At 54.2% G+C, this 20,036-nt stretch overlaps 7 protein-coding genes across 7 annotated transcripts; 3 read left to right on the forward strand and 4 right to left on the reverse strand.

Moving 5' to 3' along the window:
* Nucleotides 1-91: 91 nt before the first annotated feature.
* Nucleotides 92-1,224, reverse strand: GNPDA1-1 (Glucosamine-6-phosphate isomerase 1; the record flags this gene model as incomplete). The annotated part of the gene is made up of 4 exons (XM_037319389.1): nt 92-460; nt 520-891; nt 952-1,100; nt 1,161-1,224. The coding sequence occupies 4 exons, from the start codon at nt 1,222-1,224 to the stop codon at nt 92-94; spliced, it is 954 nt and encodes a 317-aa protein (XP_037180841.1).
* Nucleotides 1,225-1,916: 692 nt separating this feature from the next.
* On the reverse strand, nt 1,917-3,693 carry CGCA056_v004135 (Choline transport protein; the record flags this gene model as incomplete). The annotated part of the gene is made up of 5 exons (XM_037319390.1): nt 1,917-2,352; nt 2,407-2,705; nt 2,760-3,160; nt 3,220-3,528; nt 3,585-3,693. 5 exons carry the CDS (start codon nt 3,691-3,693, stop codon nt 1,917-1,919), a joined length of 1,554 nt encoding a protein of 517 aa, XP_037180840.1.
* Nucleotides 3,694-4,778: 1,085 nt separating this feature from the next.
* On the forward strand, nt 4,779-6,515 carry CGCA056_v004136 (uncharacterized protein; the record flags this gene model as incomplete). The annotated part of the gene is made up of 3 exons (XM_037319391.1): nt 4,779-5,098; nt 5,157-5,817; nt 5,868-6,515. The coding sequence occupies 3 exons, from the start codon at nt 4,779-4,781 to the stop codon at nt 6,513-6,515; spliced, it is 1,629 nt and encodes a 542-aa protein (XP_037180839.1).
* Nucleotides 6,516-7,358: 843 nt separating this feature from the next.
* On the forward strand, nt 7,359-7,913 carry CGCA056_v004137 (uncharacterized protein; the record flags this gene model as incomplete). The annotated part of the gene is made up of 1 exon (XM_037319392.1): nt 7,359-7,913. One exon carries the CDS (start codon nt 7,359-7,361, stop codon nt 7,911-7,913), a length of 555 nt encoding a protein of 184 aa, XP_037180838.1.
* Nucleotides 7,914-13,910: 5,997 nt separating this feature from the next.
* CGCA056_v004138 (uncharacterized protein) lies at nt 13,911-14,765 on the forward strand (the record flags this gene model as incomplete). The annotated part of the gene is made up of 1 exon (XM_037319393.1): nt 13,911-14,765. One exon carries the CDS (start codon nt 13,911-13,913, stop codon nt 14,763-14,765), a length of 855 nt encoding a protein of 284 aa, XP_037180837.1.
* Nucleotides 14,766-14,879: 114 nt separating this feature from the next.
* On the reverse strand, nt 14,880-16,559 carry CGCA056_v004139 (uncharacterized protein; the record flags this gene model as incomplete). Its single annotated transcript, XM_037319394.1, has 1 exon — nt 14,880-16,559. The coding sequence occupies one exon, from the start codon at nt 16,557-16,559 to the stop codon at nt 14,880-14,882; it is 1,680 nt and encodes a 559-aa protein (XP_037180836.1).
* A 949-nt stretch (nt 16,560-17,508) lies between these two features.
* URC4 (Uracil catabolism protein 4) lies at nt 17,509-19,412 on the reverse strand (the record flags this gene model as incomplete). The annotated part of the gene is made up of 5 exons (XM_037319395.1): nt 17,509-17,592; nt 17,646-18,292; nt 18,351-18,567; nt 18,619-18,894; nt 19,032-19,412. The coding sequence occupies 5 exons, from the start codon at nt 19,410-19,412 to the stop codon at nt 17,509-17,511; spliced, it is 1,605 nt and encodes a 534-aa protein (XP_037182012.1).
* Nucleotides 19,413-20,036: the final 624 nt, after the last annotated feature.

Consider the following 20,036-nt stretch of genomic DNA (forward strand, 5'->3'; position numbering starts at 1 on the left):
TGTGACCAACGAGCTCTATTGCCATAACCCTTTACCGAACCCATGAAAACCCATCCTACCTCAAACTTCAAACTCCTTTCTAGACAAACCTTCAAATAATGGGCCACGGTGAGATGCGTGAAGACATGCTGTCCGGTGTCAACTCAACGAGGTGATCGTCGTCTAAGAAAGGCTTCGTGTCTGCTGGAGTTTGAGGAGGGCTCGCAAGCGACACTGTCCTGAGTCTCAGAGGCAGCTTCTGCTCGAATCCTTTGCCGAGTCCAACCTTCTCAATGCTCTTGAAGTACTTGACTGTCTTGACCTGCAGCTCTAGTGTCGCGTCTTCGTCGGCAACAATCATGGAGTAAGGGTGCAATTGTAGGCATGACAGAGTCCACATGTGGTTGACGCCGCCCTCGATCGCCTTTTGCAAGGCAATGGATTTGGATGCACCATTAACGATGATTACAACCTCCCTGGCCTATTTGAATCACTGTCAGTCGACTCAATCCATGTTGATTTGTTTCAGTAGGAACACACCTCCATGACGGTTTGTACGCCAACAGTCAAGGCCATCTGAGGAACCTTCTGCAAGTCTCCTCCAAAGAACCGGGCATTGGCCCGGATCGTATCCATGGCTAGTGTCTTCACTCGTGTTCTCGAAGCAAGACTTGATCCTGGCTCGTTGAAGGCGATGTGACCATCGGGACCAACCCCGCCGAGAAACAGATCAATGCCGCCAGCAGCCTTGATCTTGTCTTCGTAGGCAGCACACTCGGCGTCCAAGTCTGGTGCGTTACCATTCAAGATGTGCACGTTTTCGGGCTTGATGTCAACATGGGAGAAGAAGTGACGGAACATGAAGCTGTGGTATGATTCGGGGTGGGATTGGGGAAGCCCAACGTATTCGTCCTGCAACGTCTAGTTCAGAGCTTGTCATTGGGCAACAAAAGCATGCTTGTCTTAGCTTACCATGTTGAAGGTGATGACATTCTCGAACGAGATACGACCGGCCTTGTATTCTATGACAAGGATTGCATAGATCTGTATGGGGCTGCTTCCGGTTGGCAGTCCCAATACGAAAGGCTTCTCGGGTGTCGGGTCGAAGGTTCTGATACGATCTTTTTGGCATTAGTCCGAGGCCGGTTCCATCACACAGCTTGGCAAGATAAACAGCGTACCCAAGATGTAATGGGCAACATGAGCAGATGCAGATCTGCTATCGGGTCTAATGATGAGTCTCATGGTGTAAGTGTATCGGCAGTTTTAATAAGATTTGTTCGAGTCGTTTGACAATCGTAATCAACAATTTAGGTATCAATCGAGAGGTGGAAAGAATGGTGAGAAGGAGACAAAGTCAAGGGCAGCCAGATTCTAGGTGATTGACCCTTCTGTATCAGACAATTTCGGGGGCTTCAGGTGCTATTGAAGCTTCAACACCAAGTGTAACTGTCAGAGACACTTCGGCAATTTCTCCCGGTGCCGGCATTGCCTTTCCGACATCACCGGTGGCTCATTTCGAAGAGACCCGTTAGAGCCCCCACGCGGCATAAACCCAAAGATCGGAATGAAAGTCAAATGCGGCCAGGAAGTGTCCCGAAGATCTGGGACCCTCTGGGTCACTAGCCAGCGTGACATGCCTTCCGTAGAGCCGGTGCTGTGTGGACCTGTGGGGAGAGGGGCTCGTTGCATGCGTCACCAGTGCACGACATATTGCATTGATTCGCTTGGAAAGATTGGTATTGTTCTAGGCTAACTACAATTATCCATGCCATGTGTCTGCCAGTACCACCCTCCTGCAAAGAGCCTGCAACTCGGGGCTCTGCTTCTCTGCCACCTTTTGCTAATTACTAAATATCACATTAAACGGCATGGGGATCGTTGCAGAAACTCGAAATTTCCGGTGCACAATCAAAATCGTCTAAACGTTCCGTAGTTTACTCCTCCTTGGCCTGAAGCATCTTCTCGCTGTACTTCGACCCAGCCTTGAACCACCATGCGCCAACGAGAACAGTCAAGCCACCAACGACAACGCAAGTGTAGTTCATGTTGGCGGGCTCAACAGGCATGACATACGGGAACGAGAAGAACACGATGGCAAAAGTGAGCCAGCACACCGTGATGGTGTTGATGATGGGTCCCCAGGTAGCTCCCATGTGGAATACACCACGGTGCATGTTCTTTCTTCTCGTGAGCAAGTTGGTCAGGATGGGGAACATGTAGGAGATGTTGTTGATGGTGACCGCGGTACCCAGCAGGGAGTTGAAAGCCGTGGACGAGCCGAGGTAAAGGCATCCCAGGGCGGCGACGATGGCAGTCACAGCCAGCTGGGAGTTAAGTGGGATCTGCCACTTTGGGTGGACTCTTGACCAACTATCGCTTCGGTCAGCACAACTGTTCAGAGCTTTATGATGAGAATCCGCTTACAGTCTTGAAAAGGGCATCGCTCCATCACGGGAGAAGGCCCAGAAAACGCGCCCAGTGCTCAGCTGAGAGCTGACGACGCAGGGGCCGAGAGCAACGAAGAGGATGAAAGTCAGGCCAAAGGCTCCACCGGCACCCTGAGTGACCTGGCGGAACAGCTCTGCGAGCGGGAGGCCAGTGTTGGTTGTAGAGAGAGCATCGAAGTCCTGCACAGAGAACATAAGGGTGATCAGGTAGGTGATACCCGTGACAAACGCAATTCCAAGAGTGATCGCAATGGCCAGGGGCGCGTTTCGGGAAGGCTTTGCAACTCGTCAGTATGTAGGCAGATTCATTGGGGTGTCAGGGAAACTCACGTTAGGCATCTCCTCCGTGATGTGCGTCACACCGTCGAGACCGCCAAGACTGTACAGAGGATTGACCAAGCCTGTGATGAAGCAGATGACCTGGTTTTCCCAACCAGTGTTGTTGATCCAGGTCTTGAACACAAACTCAGCGTTGCGATGGGTCGGTGCGCATGCAGCAACTGTAACCATGACCACGAACCAGCCAATCTGTAGGTAAAACAGGGAAAACTTGTTCAGGCCAGGAATGATCTTGTTGCCGAACATGATGACACCGGCGGTGATGAGGTTCAGGCCTTGATAGACAATGAAAGTCTGCCAGGCCTGGATCTCAAGACTCTCGTGGTAAAGCGCAATCAACGCCATGAGGACTTGCGCGTAGATCAAGTTCGTCGATGCAGTAGTGAAAATCCCTGCGTGTAAACTCTAATCAGCAAACATCGCGGCGTCTCAGGGGATGGTCAGAACTTACAGCCAAGCACACTGAACCATCCAGTGAAGAAACTCAAGACGCCCGTCATTCTCCTGGGGGCTACAGCAGCAATCCAATGGTACATGCCACCCTCAGTAGGGTACGATGACACGAATTCCGCCAGCGACGCGCCCAAGAAACATTGCAGCAGCGTCACGAGAATGAAGCCATAGATAACCGCACCGGGTCCACCAGCGTTGATCTCGGTGATGAGACCCAAGCCCAGACCCGTCCATGAGATGGTTGTCGTTGACGCGAGACCGATGAGACTGAGGGTGCTGAAATGGCGCTTCAGTTCCTGAGTATGGCCTGTACCAATCGGTCAGATTTGGGTGCTGTCAATTTGAAAGGGCTATGCGACTTACCCATCTGCGCCAAACGAATCTCGTCGGCGTCGAGATGCTTCTCTCCAGACCCGTCCACGCTCTTCTTAGAACTCGACGAGATGTCGATCGGTCCCTTTACTTCGGCCATATTGACTTTCGCGGATTGAAGTTGACGATAATCCACTCAATTGTACGTGATCGCGTGCCATCTCCAGCTTGATCGCGCGAGTGGGCGCTGAAAGAAACATATATCCATCGCGAATCACGGAAAAAGCCCCGATCCGGCGTTCTGGCCCTCCGATCCCGTTCTCGAAATCCACAATTGATAGCGGTCATAAGACGAACATTAGTTCCTCAGCTCATGAACCCTAGTTGAGGCGACAAAAAGGCGGATGTTTGCCGCGTTCCGATTGCTACGGGCCCCGATAAAACTACGGGGAAAACACAAACCCGCGAAAAGAAACAGATACGATAAAAGCCGCGGTTGATAGAGAGGGCAGATAGACCCGGTGAAGTCCGGCCCGGAGCAGGGTATCCGTCTATCGGACCCCAAACCGCACCACGCCTGCAGGTCGAACTGCGGAGAAGAACAGACGACGGGCAGGGGTGCTCGAGTCATCCGTTGTGACGTTCATGGGGTATCCTTGTGTCTTAGTCTCCCCCGACTTTTGCTCACCCTTGCCCTAGACCACGGTGCCACGGCATCGCTATCGCGTTTTGTCTGTCCTTTCGCTCGGGGATGTCCCGAGTTGCTTCTTTCTCACCTATTCCCGCTCAATGGCAACGTGCCAGTGGCTAGCCATGCCATGCCTGGCTAGTTATTTCCAACGTGCCCACAAGGGTCCGAAGGGTCCCATCGACTCCATTCCGCTATCACCTCCGCATTCTTACCTAACCTGGTCAACAACACCGGCCCCAGCCACCGTTAGCTAGGGCCTCTACCGGTTGGTAGAAGTCTTGGGTGCGCGTCCACTGCTGTCGTGTGAGGTCACGCGGGTGCCCGGCTTCTTGATTGCTGCAATCTACAACGATGACGATCTGGTCCTTGGCCCCGGGACTGCACCGCATTGCAGCTCTTGGCCGCGGGAAATTGGGCATGACATGACGCTTCTGTATCATGAGTGTGTGTATATTAGGGAGATGGTACCCCTCCAATGAACTGGTGTTCGTGATCTGCTCCCTCCCCAGGACTCCAAGGTCGCATCAACTGGGTCTCCCACGTGCTCTTTCAAGATGATCTCCAGCATTTCAAAGGCAACGGCGCTGCTCGCCCTCGCTGGCACAGCCACTGCGTCCTCATACGTCGCGAACCTGTCCACCAATGCTCAGGGTCTCTTGAATGAGTCAATGGCATGGATGGACCAGTACTACGACCGCTCGGCTGGCTACCTCTACGACTTCGGTTCTGCCTCTGCCCTCCGACACGAAACGCGCAGTTCCGTGTGGTACGCGCTCGGTCTTCTCGCCCGTAACAACGGCGACGACGCTGCCGAGGCGGAGAAGATCATCACCAACACCATTGCGGGGCAGTTCAAGGTCGAATCCGAGCAATGGTAAGCTACGCTTCCGACCCCGTTGCACACTTAAAATCAGCCATTGACAAAGCTCTAGGTACGGTGACTACCAGAAATATGATGGGGAGCCTTACGTCGGCTCAGAGAACTACCCGGGCAGCATTTACAACTCCTGGGACCCCAATTGGCGAGGCTTCGTGGGCACTACTCTCATCATGGCCCTCGAGGAATTTCCCCATCTCCTCAGCAACAATACCCAAGACCTCATCCTCGCATCGCTGCACAACACCACCAAGGGCGACGAATACCGCGTCGGCGGCGTCGACGACGATAACCTCTACCCCGCATACAGCAACCCCGCTATCATGCGCGCTCTCGTCTCTGGCTACACCGGCCGTAAGCTTGGCGATGCCAACATGACTCAGTCCGGCGAGAACTATGCGCAGGAGATCATCGACCTGTTCGACCGTGCCAACACTCTGTCCGAGTTCAACTCAGGCACTTACACTGGTGTTTCCCTGTTTGGTTTGATTCTTTGGAGCAAGTACCTCCCTGAGGATTCTATCATGACCCAGAAGGGTCCACAGATGCTCACCGATACTTGGAAGGCTGTTGCACAGCTCTGGAACCCTTCTATGAAGAACATGGCCGGACCTTGGGATCGTGCTTATGGATATGACATGAACCGCTACGTCAGCTTGATGGCTCTGTGGTTCTGGACGTTGATTGGCAAGGAGAATTCATCTCTCATCTCCGCTGTAAGTTATTATCGATTCCTTTGGACCGCTCAAGTACTAACGGTGTACAGCCCCAAGTCATGTCCCACGCCGCAGACTATGCCTGGGCCCCTCTCTTCGCCGTCCTCGCAGACTACCACCAGTCTCTCCTTCCCGAGGGCCTTGTCGCGAACTTGACGACCTTCTCTGGTGACCACTTCTTTACGGCATCGACTTACTACCCGCCCTACGACTACGTTCCCCGCAACATCACCAGCTGGCTCTCCGAGAACCTCACTATCGGCGCCGAGTCTTTCAATGAGAACGTGATCGGTGGTCCTTCCGAGAACCAAGCATCCTTCAACCCAGCCGTAATCCAGTGGAACACCGGTAACGAGATCTCCTTCATCTCGCTTTACCCCACTGAGATGGCTCTCGATGTCGCGGTCGAGGCCAACAAGCTGACCCTGACGTACCCCAACGGCACGGCCGATTCCATCTTCAGCTTCGTGGTCGGCACCTTCATCAAGAAGCCGACCGTCGCCGGCTGGGCTGACGTCCAGGGCTTGAACGTGAGCGTATCCGGCAACATCAACGAGACGTATGCCCTGTCCTTTGCCGGAGAATATGGTGGTTCGGACTCGATGATCCGCGACTTTGAGTTCTGGAACTTTACGTACTCCATGCCTGTGGGCTTCGAGGGTGCGCCCACAGTTACTCTGGACGTCACTCTTCTTTAGAGGAAGGATTGCTAATATGTACATACAATACTACATACAAAAACGGAGAGAGTAATGAATAATGAATGATGTTGCTATCAGCTGCACTGATTCTTCGCCTGTGCATCTTCTCATCCCCTTCATGGGGCTGCCCATAGAGCTGAAGTTAGGCGAGGGTCTGATAAGACATGAGGCATGTGGTCCGCCTCCCTGTGATCCAGACCTACGCCGCGATTTGGAGCCTCAGTACAAGGCTCGGTTACTGATGCGGCTCTTGCAAACGGTCGACCTCAGAAAAGCCGCACGTGGCGGGCTGGATCATTCTGCAGTGGCCGAATTCGCCCAAATTTTAAACTCCAAGCCCCGTTTTCATCTTTTAATAGACCGTTCGGCGAACACCATTCGGACAATGCATAGTACGGCGGTAGCGGGTGTCCTTGTTTGCGGTGAATTCTGCTGGAATTTAGCGCCAGGTCTCACATTTTTCGTGCCGTCACACGCAATCACATCCCCAGATGCGAGTGCGACGAAATAGCTCCCGGGAATTTTACGCTCATCATCTGTGATCTCACTGTCTTGCGCGCGACAATCATTGCCTTGCATAGACATATCCGGCTTGCCCAGTCGGCGTTCGTTTTTGAGACCATTGCCAGGGTCCGAACACCGACCCCGAATGTTGACGTCTGCCTCCCGTTTAGAGACACCTTCGAAGTGGATTTAAACCGGCCCAGTTTTCCAGCCAGGGAGCCTTGATTTGCATGTCACTTACCACCATCGAATTGTCACTTTCTCCATTCCGATCCTGAAGGATTCACACCTTACCTTACCCACTGTTACCCATACAACAAACCCACATCCTCCACCATGTCTTTCTCATTCAACGGCAATCACATTGAGCTCGCCTCAGAAGCTCTCGGCTCGAGCTTCGAGTCTGAGGCCAACTCCAACTTCGTCTTTCTCGAGACCCATGAGCCCCTTTCCCACTCACAAGAATCTGAGCTTCAGTCCTACGGCGTTCGCTTCCTCCAGCAGCTCACCGAGACGACGTGGCTGTGCAAATACGAGCCCGCCGACCTTGTCATCATCCGCGGCCAGGCTTTCGTAGCCAACGTTGCCGTCGTCGACCCCCGCCACAAGATTGCCCCCACCCTGAAGGCCCCCATGTGGGCCAGGAAGAAGAGTGAAGAGAGGGAGGAGAAGCACACCGTTCACGTCAGACTTCACGACGAGGCTGGCATGACGGCACATCAGGTGGCTAGGAGGATGAGCGAGGTTACTGATGTGTCTATTGAGGAGATGGTGGTGCAACGGGACAACACTGTGACGTTAGATGTTGCCGGGCAGGTGTTGTTGAACATTGCCAAGATTGACGATGTTGCTACTATTGAGAAGGTTAGGGCGGAGGTCGAGGTGTCTTGATTGAGCATCTTTAATATCCATGTTAATCTTGAGCGAGGACCATAAATTGAGAACGGAGCAATACGATGCCTGATGAGTCTTATTTTTCTAGCCGAGCAGAACCTGCGCTTACTTGAGTGATCGGTCGACTTGTGAGAAGGAGTATTGACAAGCTGCTGCTGGCCGAAGCCTATCTTTTGTGTCTTTTTGGTCCGGGTTCAACATCGTAGTGTCAAATAGTCAGCATTTAAATATTTTCAGGTACAAACCATGTCTAGCCAGAGTCTTGGTAAGAAATTGGTTTGGAATATTGGCCAGGCAATCAGGGGCCCCATCGTTGGCCGTGTGCTGCGTTATTATTGGAAAATGACCGATTGCTTCCTGGCTGCTTTCATATATGGTGTATTAGCTACGTACACTGAGTCCCTTGGCCGGCGTCTTTGCAATGACCACGCACGATGCCAACCAATTACTACACACCCCACTCTCTGGCGGCGTGTAATACGTGTAGCATACCTCGGGGTTGTCCAGCTGGACATAGAGCTCAGGCCCAATGGCACTAGCCCTGATCTTCGTCCAGTCCTCAGACCCCGGAGACTCAGGCCAAGCCCAAACGAGGCCGACATAGCCGTTCCACAGTGCCTCGCTGTCAACTCTAAGGAAAACCCCATACCTCGAGCCTTGCAGTACATAGTCTGCGTTGACACCTGCGGCGCTATCCTCACGCGCCCAGGCCTGAAAGCGGCGATGTAGCTCCTCGGTCGGGGCGTTCTCGAGCGCGGCTTCTTCAATGAAAAGGAACTCCATGGTCGTGAAGATGCCGGGCGCATCAGACCTGGCGATGAAGTCGCGCACCTCCCACTGTATACGTCGCTTGAGGTCCTCCCAGGCGCCGTCGAACCCATTAGCATAGGAGCAACGGTAGGCGACCCAGCCCCATTTGTCGTCTCCGAGCCACTGGATCTTCGCTACAGGCGAGAGAGTTTCCCAGTCCTCGCCAGTGATCGACTGGGGCCCCTTTTCTGGGGCGGGAACGGGTCGAGCTGATGATGAGGAGTACTTGAAGGGCCATCATTTGGGTGCCTGTGTGTGTATTTGTGGTCGTAGTGGCGGCTTCGAGTGAGTAGTGAAGGGTGCGAGGGCTGACCGGGGAATGATAAGCTAGGCAGAGGCTTTCCGACGGTGACTCCGGATCGGAGGCCGCAGGCGGCGATTCATGATGCTCGGAATAGACATCGGGGAGTGGGGGTAGAATTTCGGCCGCTGTGCAGACGAGGCGGCCATTTTTCACTGAGTCGGGACTTTGCGTGTGGAATCAAGCTGCGGGACAACTGGCCTGTCCTTGGGTCTGGCTTACTTCTTTTGTACCCTGGTTGTTGATATATCCGGTAGCGCAAGCAGCAGCACACGTCAATGGATCCGGAATGGCGTTTGTAGTAAAATCCCAAGTCAATAGCTAAATTCACTATACAGAGCTAGGGTTGTCGCACATTCTATATTCGTATGTTTTAGACATGTTCAACCATAGAAAATGTGATGTCTTTGCTTGCCGTCGTTTGAATGTTGACATATGACGCTCGTAACGAAAACAAAAAGACGCATTTCGATAGGTCGGATCTATGCAAAGCACACATCAACCAACCCACTCACTCAGCCTGCAAGTCTGCCTGAGGGGCGTACTGGAGCTCTCAATGGTCCCATCCATATTTGACAGTGGTTGTTACGTACCAGCACGTTTCTTCCTCCTCTTCATCTCAAGCTGACAACAGGTTGTCAACGGACAGCTCACCTGGGTCGTGAAGCAGTCAATCACAATACCATACCTATTACCTCAAACCTTCAGCACCTTTTTTCAATGCGGTTTTCAGACATGAGACTACCCACAAGATGTAGCAAATGGGGAATCCCTTCTGAAGCAACGCATTTTGTGAGTGGTTCGGGTGGCTTGGATCCCCGCGTTGAAAACACAGCGTGTTGCGACTTTTGCACCAATATATCCAAGCTGGTTCCGAGAGTAATTGGCCAAGAATTTCTTGCGAAGGCCGGTAGTTTCGGAGCAACTTACGAAGTACGATCGAACTTCTTTTCATTGTGGGCTTTTTGCATGTCACAACGAGAGGACATGCAAAACGAGTCAATGTCCTTCAAAATATACACGCACCCGGGTACGTCGCCGTAAGAGCAAGCGTAAATATCCCGCTGCTAACAATCTGATTTCTGCCTGCAGCCACGTCTTGCCCCTGGGATATCATGAAACCTTACCCTTATCTCTCGCTGGAATTCGCCGATAGTCAAATGGTCAACTGTTTCCATCACCATAATTGCATTCCGTCTGATCACAATTTACCTCCACTCCCAACTCGTGTCATTAGCGTTGGAAGAGAGCCAAGAGACATCCGTCTCGTAGAGGCTAGGACTTCTCGAGATCGTTACATCTGTCTGAGTCACTGCTGGGGTTCACAAAAACCTCTAATCACAACTAAGAGCAATCTTCAGAACCATTTGAGGTGCATTCCCTGGGACATAATACCGCCATTGTACCAAGACACAATACGCCTGGCTTGGAGATATGGGGTCAAATACGTATGGATTGATTCTATATGCATTGTACAGGACGATCTGGGAGACTGGGGGCATGAAGCGTGTCGCATGGTAGATGTATACGGCAATTCATTTCTTACTGTCGCGGCCACTGCAAATGCGGATTGCTGCAGCAGCATTTTGGACGGTCAAGCAGGGGACTGCGCCTCTCTCAACTCCTGTCTTTCGTGGGGTGGTTTGACTAGTACAGGTCAACCATTTAGGTGGATTATTGTGCCTGACAGCTTCTTACAGGACGATCATTGCTACGCATGTGAGATATACCCGAACGCGTCAGACTGGACAGGAAGATGCCTAGCTCGCCTCAACAGGAGGGCCTGGGCGCTACAAGAACGCATCCTAGCACCACGCGTTCTTTCGTTCTCAGCACGGAAGTTGGCCTGGAAATGCAGAGAGAGCAGCCTCTCCGAAGATGGAACGGCTGCTGTATCACACATGGATACTGTTTCCCAAGACGATGCTCCTCTCAACTTACAGACGCCCACATCCAGTCTTTTCGATTTCCTTAGTCACAACTGGCTAGATCTTGTCCAAGTTTACTCCAAACTAATGATCACCAAGGAGCTTGACCGACTCCCTGCTCTATCAGGCCTAGCACGAGCTTATCAGACAAGAGTTCCGACTTCGAGATATGTGGCCGGGGTGTGGGACAACGAGCTGCTTTCTAGTCTGGCGTGGTACAGGATAGAACAAGGCTCTGTGGGGGGTGCTTCCGTCACGCATGGCAGATCTGATCCGATATCTGAGCTTGAGCAGTCTACTGAGTTGCCGTGGTACACTCCATCTTGGTCTTGGGCCTCAGTCGGTAGCGGAGTAGATTTCAAGAGGAGCCAGGGTCAGCAATTTCACTATTCAGTGATTGCTGTGAACTACCTGCCTTCAAGCGCTCTCGATCCATTCGGCAATGTCGAATATGGGAAACTTGAGATATGCGGGCCAAGTTCGGCCATCGACACTAGCAGCGGGGACGTAGCTTTGAGATCGTTCGAAAGGCCCACCTCAACAGTATTTTACTGGGACCGTGAAACCGAAGACCGAAACGACTTCCAAGTAATAGCCGAGAGTAATATCGAGTGTCTGATATTACAAACAGATAACATGCCGGAGTGGTCCCCACATTTGGGTACTTCAACTTCCGGACTACTCCTTGAGCCGTTAGATTCAAAGAGGTCTACGTACCGCCGGGTCGGCATGATAGACCTATTCTATGGTATCAGCTCTTCCCGGAGATTTTCTGGGTCAGGTAATGAACGCAAACGTCTCACCATTCTGTAAGATATTTCACTGCAAGCATTTTTACGCTACTAGGCTCTCTTATAGCCCCCATATTGAATAGCGACCAGGCCGGAGCTCCTGTAGACAATTGGTGCTCGCCGAGCCTCAGCCTGCTCACCATTTTGAGAAGGTGAGGGGTGGGGGGGCCTAAGATAATTTGATTGAGGGTCTCTTATCATTTCTAGTAACTATCCAATGACGTAAAGCTAATGTCGATACTAAGTTGACTTGTGCTGATTTTGTCAATGTATTGTGACTACGTGGTTTCTTCCTCGCCCTCCTCCACTACCTATTCCCAATTAGCTTGCATAAAACCGCCATTGATCCTTTTCCATCTGAAGTGTACCTTGATTCTCTGCGCAGCCCTGTCCATTTGGTTGACAGTTCTCAAATCCGTGCATTCCCGACGGACCTCGTCCTCAAGGCCGTGAAAAAAAAGGGCTAGGGGTGAAGATTTCCATGTTGGACACCTCGTTCCATGGTGGGACAGTGTCATTCGTGGACCAGCCAACACGACCACAGCAAAGATCGCTTGCAGGATCAGTAACGCAGCAGGATATGCAATCCAGCCCCATTTCACATAGATGCACGTCTGCATGATTTCTGCGGTCCCGCTGGCGTGTTTCATCGTAATAAGGATAACGTACTTCTTACCCTTTTCCTCCTTGTTGTCATATTGATTAGTCGATGGTAGTCCCGTATCGCAGCGCTCATTGTGTTTGTCAGACCACGGACAACCTCTTCAACCGTAGACAGGGTTCCATTCCCATCATTGTACATCGCTTTCAACCAAAGCGGACCGTCTCCATATGTAAGCGACTTTTTGTTCCCTAATAAGGTCCCGAGCACTTGCTTGATCCCTATCCAGCAGTTCATGTCGAGCGTCCAGACGCACCCCTGGGGATAGAACTTCCACTCAGGTTTATCGCTCTCAGATACTCCATCTGCTAAGTTATAGATCGCGTTCAAATTAGGGTCCAAAATGACTGAGTAGCGGGTCCTTCCAGGGATGGGATTGCAAGGTCGTTCAATGCCATCAACCAGGCTGGAGCCGGCAACGAGAGCAAATGCCACCTGCGGTCCGCGCCGTTCTTGTGAGATCGGACATTCTCTGAGATTTTCTCCTGGCGTCTTGCTCTTTATTTCGCGGTATTTGCCTTTCCGCACTTCGGCACGGTATTTCTCCACGCATGGAGTCAGCTTGCACCGAACAGCGAGCGGCTCGACATATGACTGCTTTCCGCAACGGGGGCTGCGATGGGGATCCCTAACCATCAATGTTTTAAATTTAAAAAAAAAAACGTGGTTGTTGCCATGTAATCAGAGTTAATCTCCATCACAGAAAGCATCTCCCTGATGCCCGAATTAAGCCCTCCCACCGAAATCCCGGACGGGAGCGTGTAAACATCGAGTGCGTGAGGAACAACTTGATCCGTGATATTGCTGCAAGAGTAGCAACTAGCTAAGGAGGAGAAATATTCGCCGTGGTCGAAATCACCAAACGTGCAATTTCCAGTCGCGCATTCGAAGTTTATCAGTGACTCTGTTTCTTCGGGGTCAACCAATCCCTTGTGAAGAGCACTGTGCATCGACAGATCCATGGCTGGTGCCGAATCATCCGGGGTTGTGAGGTTAAATTTTCATGATGCTGGGGGCCTGGCCTCGTCAAAGCCCGTATAAACCGGACTGCTTCCAGCACTGAGAATCGTAGGATATCGCGACGGAGTTCGCTTGTACATCATATGTCCAGTCTGCTTCGTGGACCAGTGTCGAATGAGTGCAAAGTGTATAACTATAGTGTATCAGTAGTGGCAGCAGTAGAGACTTTCAATCAACTTGACGAAAAAAAGAGCACCTGTCCCCGTTAGCCATCATACCATCCTGTTGTTTAGCGGCACCTCACTGTTAGCAGGCGCTGGCAGTTTGCGTCGAAGGATTTCGGGTTTTGTAGCTATCGACAAGAAAGGAAGGTCGTTGGGATCTCACCAAGATCACGCCTTTCATTGATCGACTGGCAGTGGAGTCGAATCCTTCGGTCTTCTAATAGCTTACTTCAGCTTCAACGTCATCCCGACCATCACTTCTTCCATGCCTCTTGTGTAAATTCGCGAGCAGCCATCAACATTTCATGTAACAGCAACAATGGCGCACGAAGAACGTTATTCACAGCTAGAGATTCACGAAAAGGGCACTTCAACATCCCAAGACTCCGACAATGAAGACCTTGATCTCAACTCCGACCTCTCCCCACGAGATACCGACGAACCCTCGACCTCACTCTTGAACCACCGAAACAATCCATCACCTTCCAAACCTCATCGTCTATACACCCTCTCCCTCCCCATCCTCCTCCTAACAATCACCACCTCCCTCCTCCTCGGCATCTCCTCCACCCTCGCCCTCCAAACACTCCTCTCCCCTTCCCCATCAACTCCCTCCACCCGCAACGCCAACACCCTCGCCTCCCCCTCCCCCTCGGACCTCAACACAACCTACCTCCTCCCCTTCCCCTGCGGCGCGACCCCCTCCGCCGCGCGCGCCGCCGGCTGCCTCTTCGACCTCATCTCCTTCAACTGGCTCCCGCCCGCCTGCCACGACGCCGCCCTCGCCGCCACCTTCGAGGCCGAGCTGCGCGCCGCCGGCGAGCTGGTCTGGTACCGCGACAAAAACCGCACCGCGCCCCTCACACGAGACCAGATCATGACGGGGGAGTACACTGGCGTTTACGTGAGCCTGGCGTACCACCTGCGGCACTGCACGGCCATGTGGCGGCGGATGCACCGCGCGCTGATGCAGGGCGGCGGCGGGCTGGGGAGGGTGGATAGCTATATCTGGGGGTATCATCATACGCTGCATTGCGAGGAGACGTTGCTGGGGCGTAGGAATGAGACGGAGGCGGAGGTGTTTACGACGGAGGTGAGGATTAAGTATCCGGATTGCGGTGTTGTGATTGAGAAAGCTTTGCGGGGGTGGAAGAATAGACTTCAGTCCAAGTAGCACTGGTCAAGGAGCGAAACATCTAAAGAGCAAGTCACATATCGTGTTGTCTCAAGTATCACAACCTGTGACTTCCAAATCGTAGAAAACACGGGGTATCATTCCCTTCACACCTCACTCCTCCAACCTCACCTCCCCAATCCAACTCTCCAAACTCCTCTCCTTCTCAACCTTCTTCTCAACCCTCGTCTTCAACTTCCTCCCCCCGCCATCCTCCTCACCAGCATCAATATCCCTTGGCCTTGGCTTCGCCAACAACTTTCTCGAAAACGGGATCCTCCACACCCTCGGCCCGTCACCAACACCATCCCCCTCCTCCCCACCCGCCTCCGCAAACCCAGCCTCGATCGCAGCCCTCAACCTCTTCACAGCCTCCCAATTCCCCGTCACCGTCGTGATCCCCTCCCTCCACCCATACAGAAACGAACTCACCCCCATCGCATCCAGCCCGCTGCCCTTCCTCCCCACCGCCAGCGCGATCCTCGGCAGCGCCCCCTCCTCCACCAGCCCCCGCGCCTCCTCCCAGCTCACACCCGGCACGACCTCAACAGGCAGCTGCAGATCTTCGGGGACGGGATGCTCCGACAGCGTCTGCAACTTCCTCACCCTCTCCCTGCTGCCTTCACCCTCCCCCAACGGCTCGAATAAAATCCTCGTCCGCGCCTTCTCCGTCTCCGTCCCAATCTCCCCCAAAATCCGCAAAAACGTATCCGCCGCCTCCCTCGTCGTGACCAGCCGCCGCGCCCCAAGGGCGGGATACATCGTCGTCACCAGCCGCGGCCCGTTCTCCACCTCATCCGCCGCGTCGAGCCGGTGCTGCGCGCCCCGCAACAGCGGACTCTCGGGCCCGATCCTCCAATGGCTGCAGTCGCTCGCCAGCGCCATGAAGGCGGAGCAGTCCACGTTCAGCGTGTCCGTGAAGCCCTCAAACGGGTCCGCCTGCACCAAATTCCGGATGGCCTCCCCCAAACTTGGCGCCGGCCACGCCAGGATCCCCGCGTTCGCCGTCTCAACGACCAGCTCCACCCCGGTCCCCTCCCCGAGCCGGCGCACAAGAGACAGCAGCCGATCCACGTGCGCGTTCCGGCCCTCCTCGATCCGGCTCATGAGGATCACGCACCGCGGCCGGCGGTACCCTTCAAAGCTCCCCCGTGCCGCAGCGATCATGCACCGCGCCACCCGCGCGACTTCCACGCTCCCCTCGCCCTCCTCCTTCAACACCTCCAGCATCTCCTCCTGCTCCTCCTCATCCCAGTCCCACCCCGCATCCGCCATCTCATAAAACAGCCTCCTCTCCGTCGTAGTCACAACCTTAACCCATTCCGTCCCTCCCTTAACCACCAAATCCACCACCGCGCCGACGCCCTTCCCCTTTCCTTTCTTCCCATCCTTCTTCACCGCCAGCTCCCTCCTCATCCCCGCCAAATCACAACACCTCTTCGCCACCTCCCACACGCTCTCATAAAACTTGTAATTACTCGCATCCAGCCTCAACCGCGTCTTCCGATCCAGCGCCTCCAACTCCTCTCCCCCGAGTTCCGGGGTGTAGGCGGCCACCATCCTCTCGAGGTGCTTCTTCTCCGACACAACGAGCCGCTCAAACGGGCCCAGGCCGGGGACAGCTTGGTTCCACGCCAGCGGCTTGGTCGTCGTCGTCGGGGACGGGCGGTGTGTGAGCGCGTCCTTGAGCGCGTCGAGCTCGCTGAGGAGGGTGGTGATGTTGGCGAGGATGTGCGTGCATTGCGTGAGCAGGGGGAGGGCCGGGTCCGGCGCGGAGGATGGCAGGATAGCCATTTTTGGTAGCTTCACGTTTGCCCCGTCCCCGTGTGTTCCAAAGAATTGATTGTGAGTGCTGAGAGCTGGTTGTGTGTGTGGTGGACTTCGACGAAGACGGGATGTGGTGAGACGTCCGCCTGAGCCGGTTCGACGTTGTCCAGCACGGAGCCCCAAAAATTGGCGGAGGGGCGAGGTCTTTGGTCAAGAGTCAACGTGTCCGCTCGTGAGATCAAAACCCGTCTGGGCTGAGTGTTGCTTCTAAGGACAAATGAATCGAGTTTCCACAGGATTTTTTTTCCGCTTCGCAGCTCCAGCAGTAAGAACCGGAAGGAAGTTCAAGCATCTTCACAAGGTCGCGGGGTCGGAATTTTCGAGGGCGCTTATCGATAAGAAAGACGAACGGAGTCGTCTCCGATCCTGGGTTAACAAAAGATTCCAGCTCGCGTGGCGGCAAGGATGAACAAGCAGGGGTTATCGACGCGATGCGTGCTGCCTCGTTGATAGAGCTCAGCAAGTCCGGGTGGGAATCTGACGTCGCAAGGCCGTTTCTGGAGGCACGCAGAACTGCGAAGGAAGCACGTGAGCGAAATCCGGACACGCGGGGTCCACCCCACCGACGCGGGGCCGAACCGGGCCGTCCGTGGGCGCATCACAGATGCAAAGCAGCCGAAAACACATAAGCTCTGTCACAGTCGTGAAGTTCGTGTAGGTGAATAGAGGAGGTTCGGAGCCTCAACCTTTTCGCGTTCCATTAATCCTCCTCGCCATTGTTGGCCCAAGTCATGTTCATTAAGGCGAAGTAAGCCGCCATCCAAACCCCGTCATCCAAAAGTGCCTTTCATCCACTGCCATGCCCCGTCCCCGGATTCAATGCCCAAAGTGTTTTTCGTCTAACCAACGGCGCAAACAGAGGTATAGTGTCCGATACAATGCGTCCTCCCCGAAAAAAAATACAGCAGGGTTCCGATTAGAAAACAGTTCCGTCGCTATCGATCAGGATTGGCGGTTCCTTCGTGTTCGGTCGGCTGAACTCGGCCATTTCGCGGCCGCCCTGTAACGTATTAGTCTTTGCCATGTATGCCGTCGATGCGGTTGTTGGCTTACCTTCCAGCTGCCTGCCTCGAGCAGTTGGGCGAGCGTAAGCTCGTGGCCATTGAGCTCGTTCCTAAGGTGCTTGTTGACCTCTACACAGAGCCTGTCCAAAAAACCCACTGTGATGCCGCGCCACTCCACAATAACGTCGTCGCTCGGCTCGAACATAGGCGCAACCTCTACAGGCTTGACATTTGTCCTGCGGCAGTACTCGTCGTAGTGCTGGAGGCCCCTCTCCGTATCGTCGGCCTTCAACGTAAGAACACCGAGGTCAATAAAGAGACCGCCGTTGCGGTATTCAGGAAGACCGGTCAGTAGCTCAACGCCTGCGAACTGTATGCGGAGCAAGGTCTGCATCGGTTGCATCAGGCTGTAGCAGAGCCATTGCGTGAGCTTGTGAAACGGAAGAATCGACTCCCACGCTGCCGTCGAGTTCTGGGCAGAAGGGGGGAACGGTGAAAACTGTGAAGTCGTCGGGCTTTGCGGTGGTTGCGGCATGGAGTGGCAGGGCCAGGCATCGCCGAGAGACACGCCGTTGATAGCGGTCCGCGACTGGGGCCAGATTGGTGCCAGGCCGTTCATGAGGACGTTCCACAGAGTGGGAATGATGACGATTGGCGTAGACGACGCTTGCGTTGAGGGGTGTGCCAGCAAGTAGTCTGAGACGCGTTAGCTGTGGCCAGAGCGGAGTGTCTTCAATGCCGGGCTGTAACATACCAACCATGTTACCTGGCCGGCCATTGTCTCCAAAGTACTCTCGCTTCTCAGTCAGAGCGGTTGCTAGCCTCACGAGAAGATTTGTCCGGCCCTCGACGCCCGCCATTTCATTGCCTGGCTTAGACTGCAGCCCAGCGGCCACCTTTTCTACCGTTAAGTTGCGCAGGGCGTCCTTGTCGACCTGGAACTTGTTTTTGGGATCGCTGGAGAAGGCACCCTGTACCACCATCAGCAGCCGTAGAAATCACGCATACACTGGAAAACGCACCGTCTTGAACATCTCCAAGCTTGCCACGGCAATGCCTTCTGACCTGCGGTAAATGCGGCCATTTTCCGTGCTCTTGTAGCTCCACTTGGTACCCGCACCGGCATCCAGCAGTACACTGACCAAGAAGAGGTCGATCATGCGGCGGCATTTTTCGCTATTGTCAACGTCCTCGGGGAAGGTGGAAAGGAGCTGTGCAATTCGGTCTCGGCCTCCGACGCAGAAATGCTGGTGTCGTCCGTGGCCGGGAATCGTGTTGAATGGTGCATCGTAATCTCTCTGTGGTGGATCATCAGGTCAGTACACTACCATTCGGCGAAGATTACAGGGGACGGGTGTTGCAGCCGGCGAGCCGCTCGATCACGCGAGCAGAGCGAGCTGCGGCAAGGTTGAAGGAGGACTTGGTCGAACCCTACCTTGATGATCTGAGAGACAAACGACACAACGTCGGCGAACTTGCGCATGTCCACGTCAAAATGCTTCAGCTCATTACGCAATGCCTTTTCGGTGACAATCTTGCTCCTCTCTCTGACGGCTCCCAGACTTCTCAGGTAGCCCGCAGGGTCCAGCTGGGGGTCGGGTGGGCGCGGCAGGTCAACCTTTGGTATCGGGAGTGGTGAAAACGGCGTCAATGGGGTGCCGGGAGTGGTGCTGCCAGCGGAAGTTCTGTTCATAGTAATGCTGCGGGGCGGTGGTGACTTGATGCTGGAGGCGCCCGAGTTGATGCTAACACTCGAGGTATTGATAGAGGGCTTGGAGCCTTTGGGGGCCTTTTCCTTTCTCGAAAACAGGCCCATTTTGGCGGTTTAGGGGGATGGCAAATCGATGAATTGGCGGTCCAGTGGGGTTCTGCTGGAGGGGTCGAAGTGCTGCTGAGTCGAGTCGGGTCGACAGCGATGCGACGCTCGCGGGCGATCAGTAGTCAAGACGTGCGACGGCGGTCGTGACCGGGGTATCGGAGAGGCGGAGGATGACGCAGTCGGGTTGCTGACCTTGTCGACGACGAATAGATGATGATTAGGGAGTGGCTTTGAGGTCGAAGACGCAAGGAGGGCAAAGGGGAGAGAAAAGACGGAAGTTAGGCAGTCGAGGTTCGCCGGGAGTGGTTTAATATGAAAGAGAGACGGACGGCCGGTTGGTTCGACTTGCGGGGAACAATTCCAGCTGGTGGACAACTGCTGGAGTCGGGACAGGACAGCTGCGGCCCTGTAGGCGACGGTCTGAATGCGCTAGGGGGGATGCAGCAGCGGCAAGCAGCAAGCAGCCAGCAATCAGTCAACCCGGGCTGGCCCTCCCACTGAGATGGATGGGCAAAGCAAGACAGGAGGACTGGACCAGTGGACCGGACAGGACAGGGCACTGGGGGTGGGCTTAGGGCGGCGCCTGTCGCCGGTGGTGGCCTGGGCTGTGTGAGGCCTGTA

The sequence above is a fragment of the Colletotrichum aenigma genome, assembly GCF_013390185.1.
Source record: "Colletotrichum aenigma strain Cg56 chromosome Unknown KSG_Cg56_contig03, whole genome shotgun sequence".
Classification (NCBI taxonomy): domain Eukaryota; kingdom Fungi; phylum Ascomycota; class Sordariomycetes; order Glomerellales; family Glomerellaceae; genus Colletotrichum; species Colletotrichum aenigma.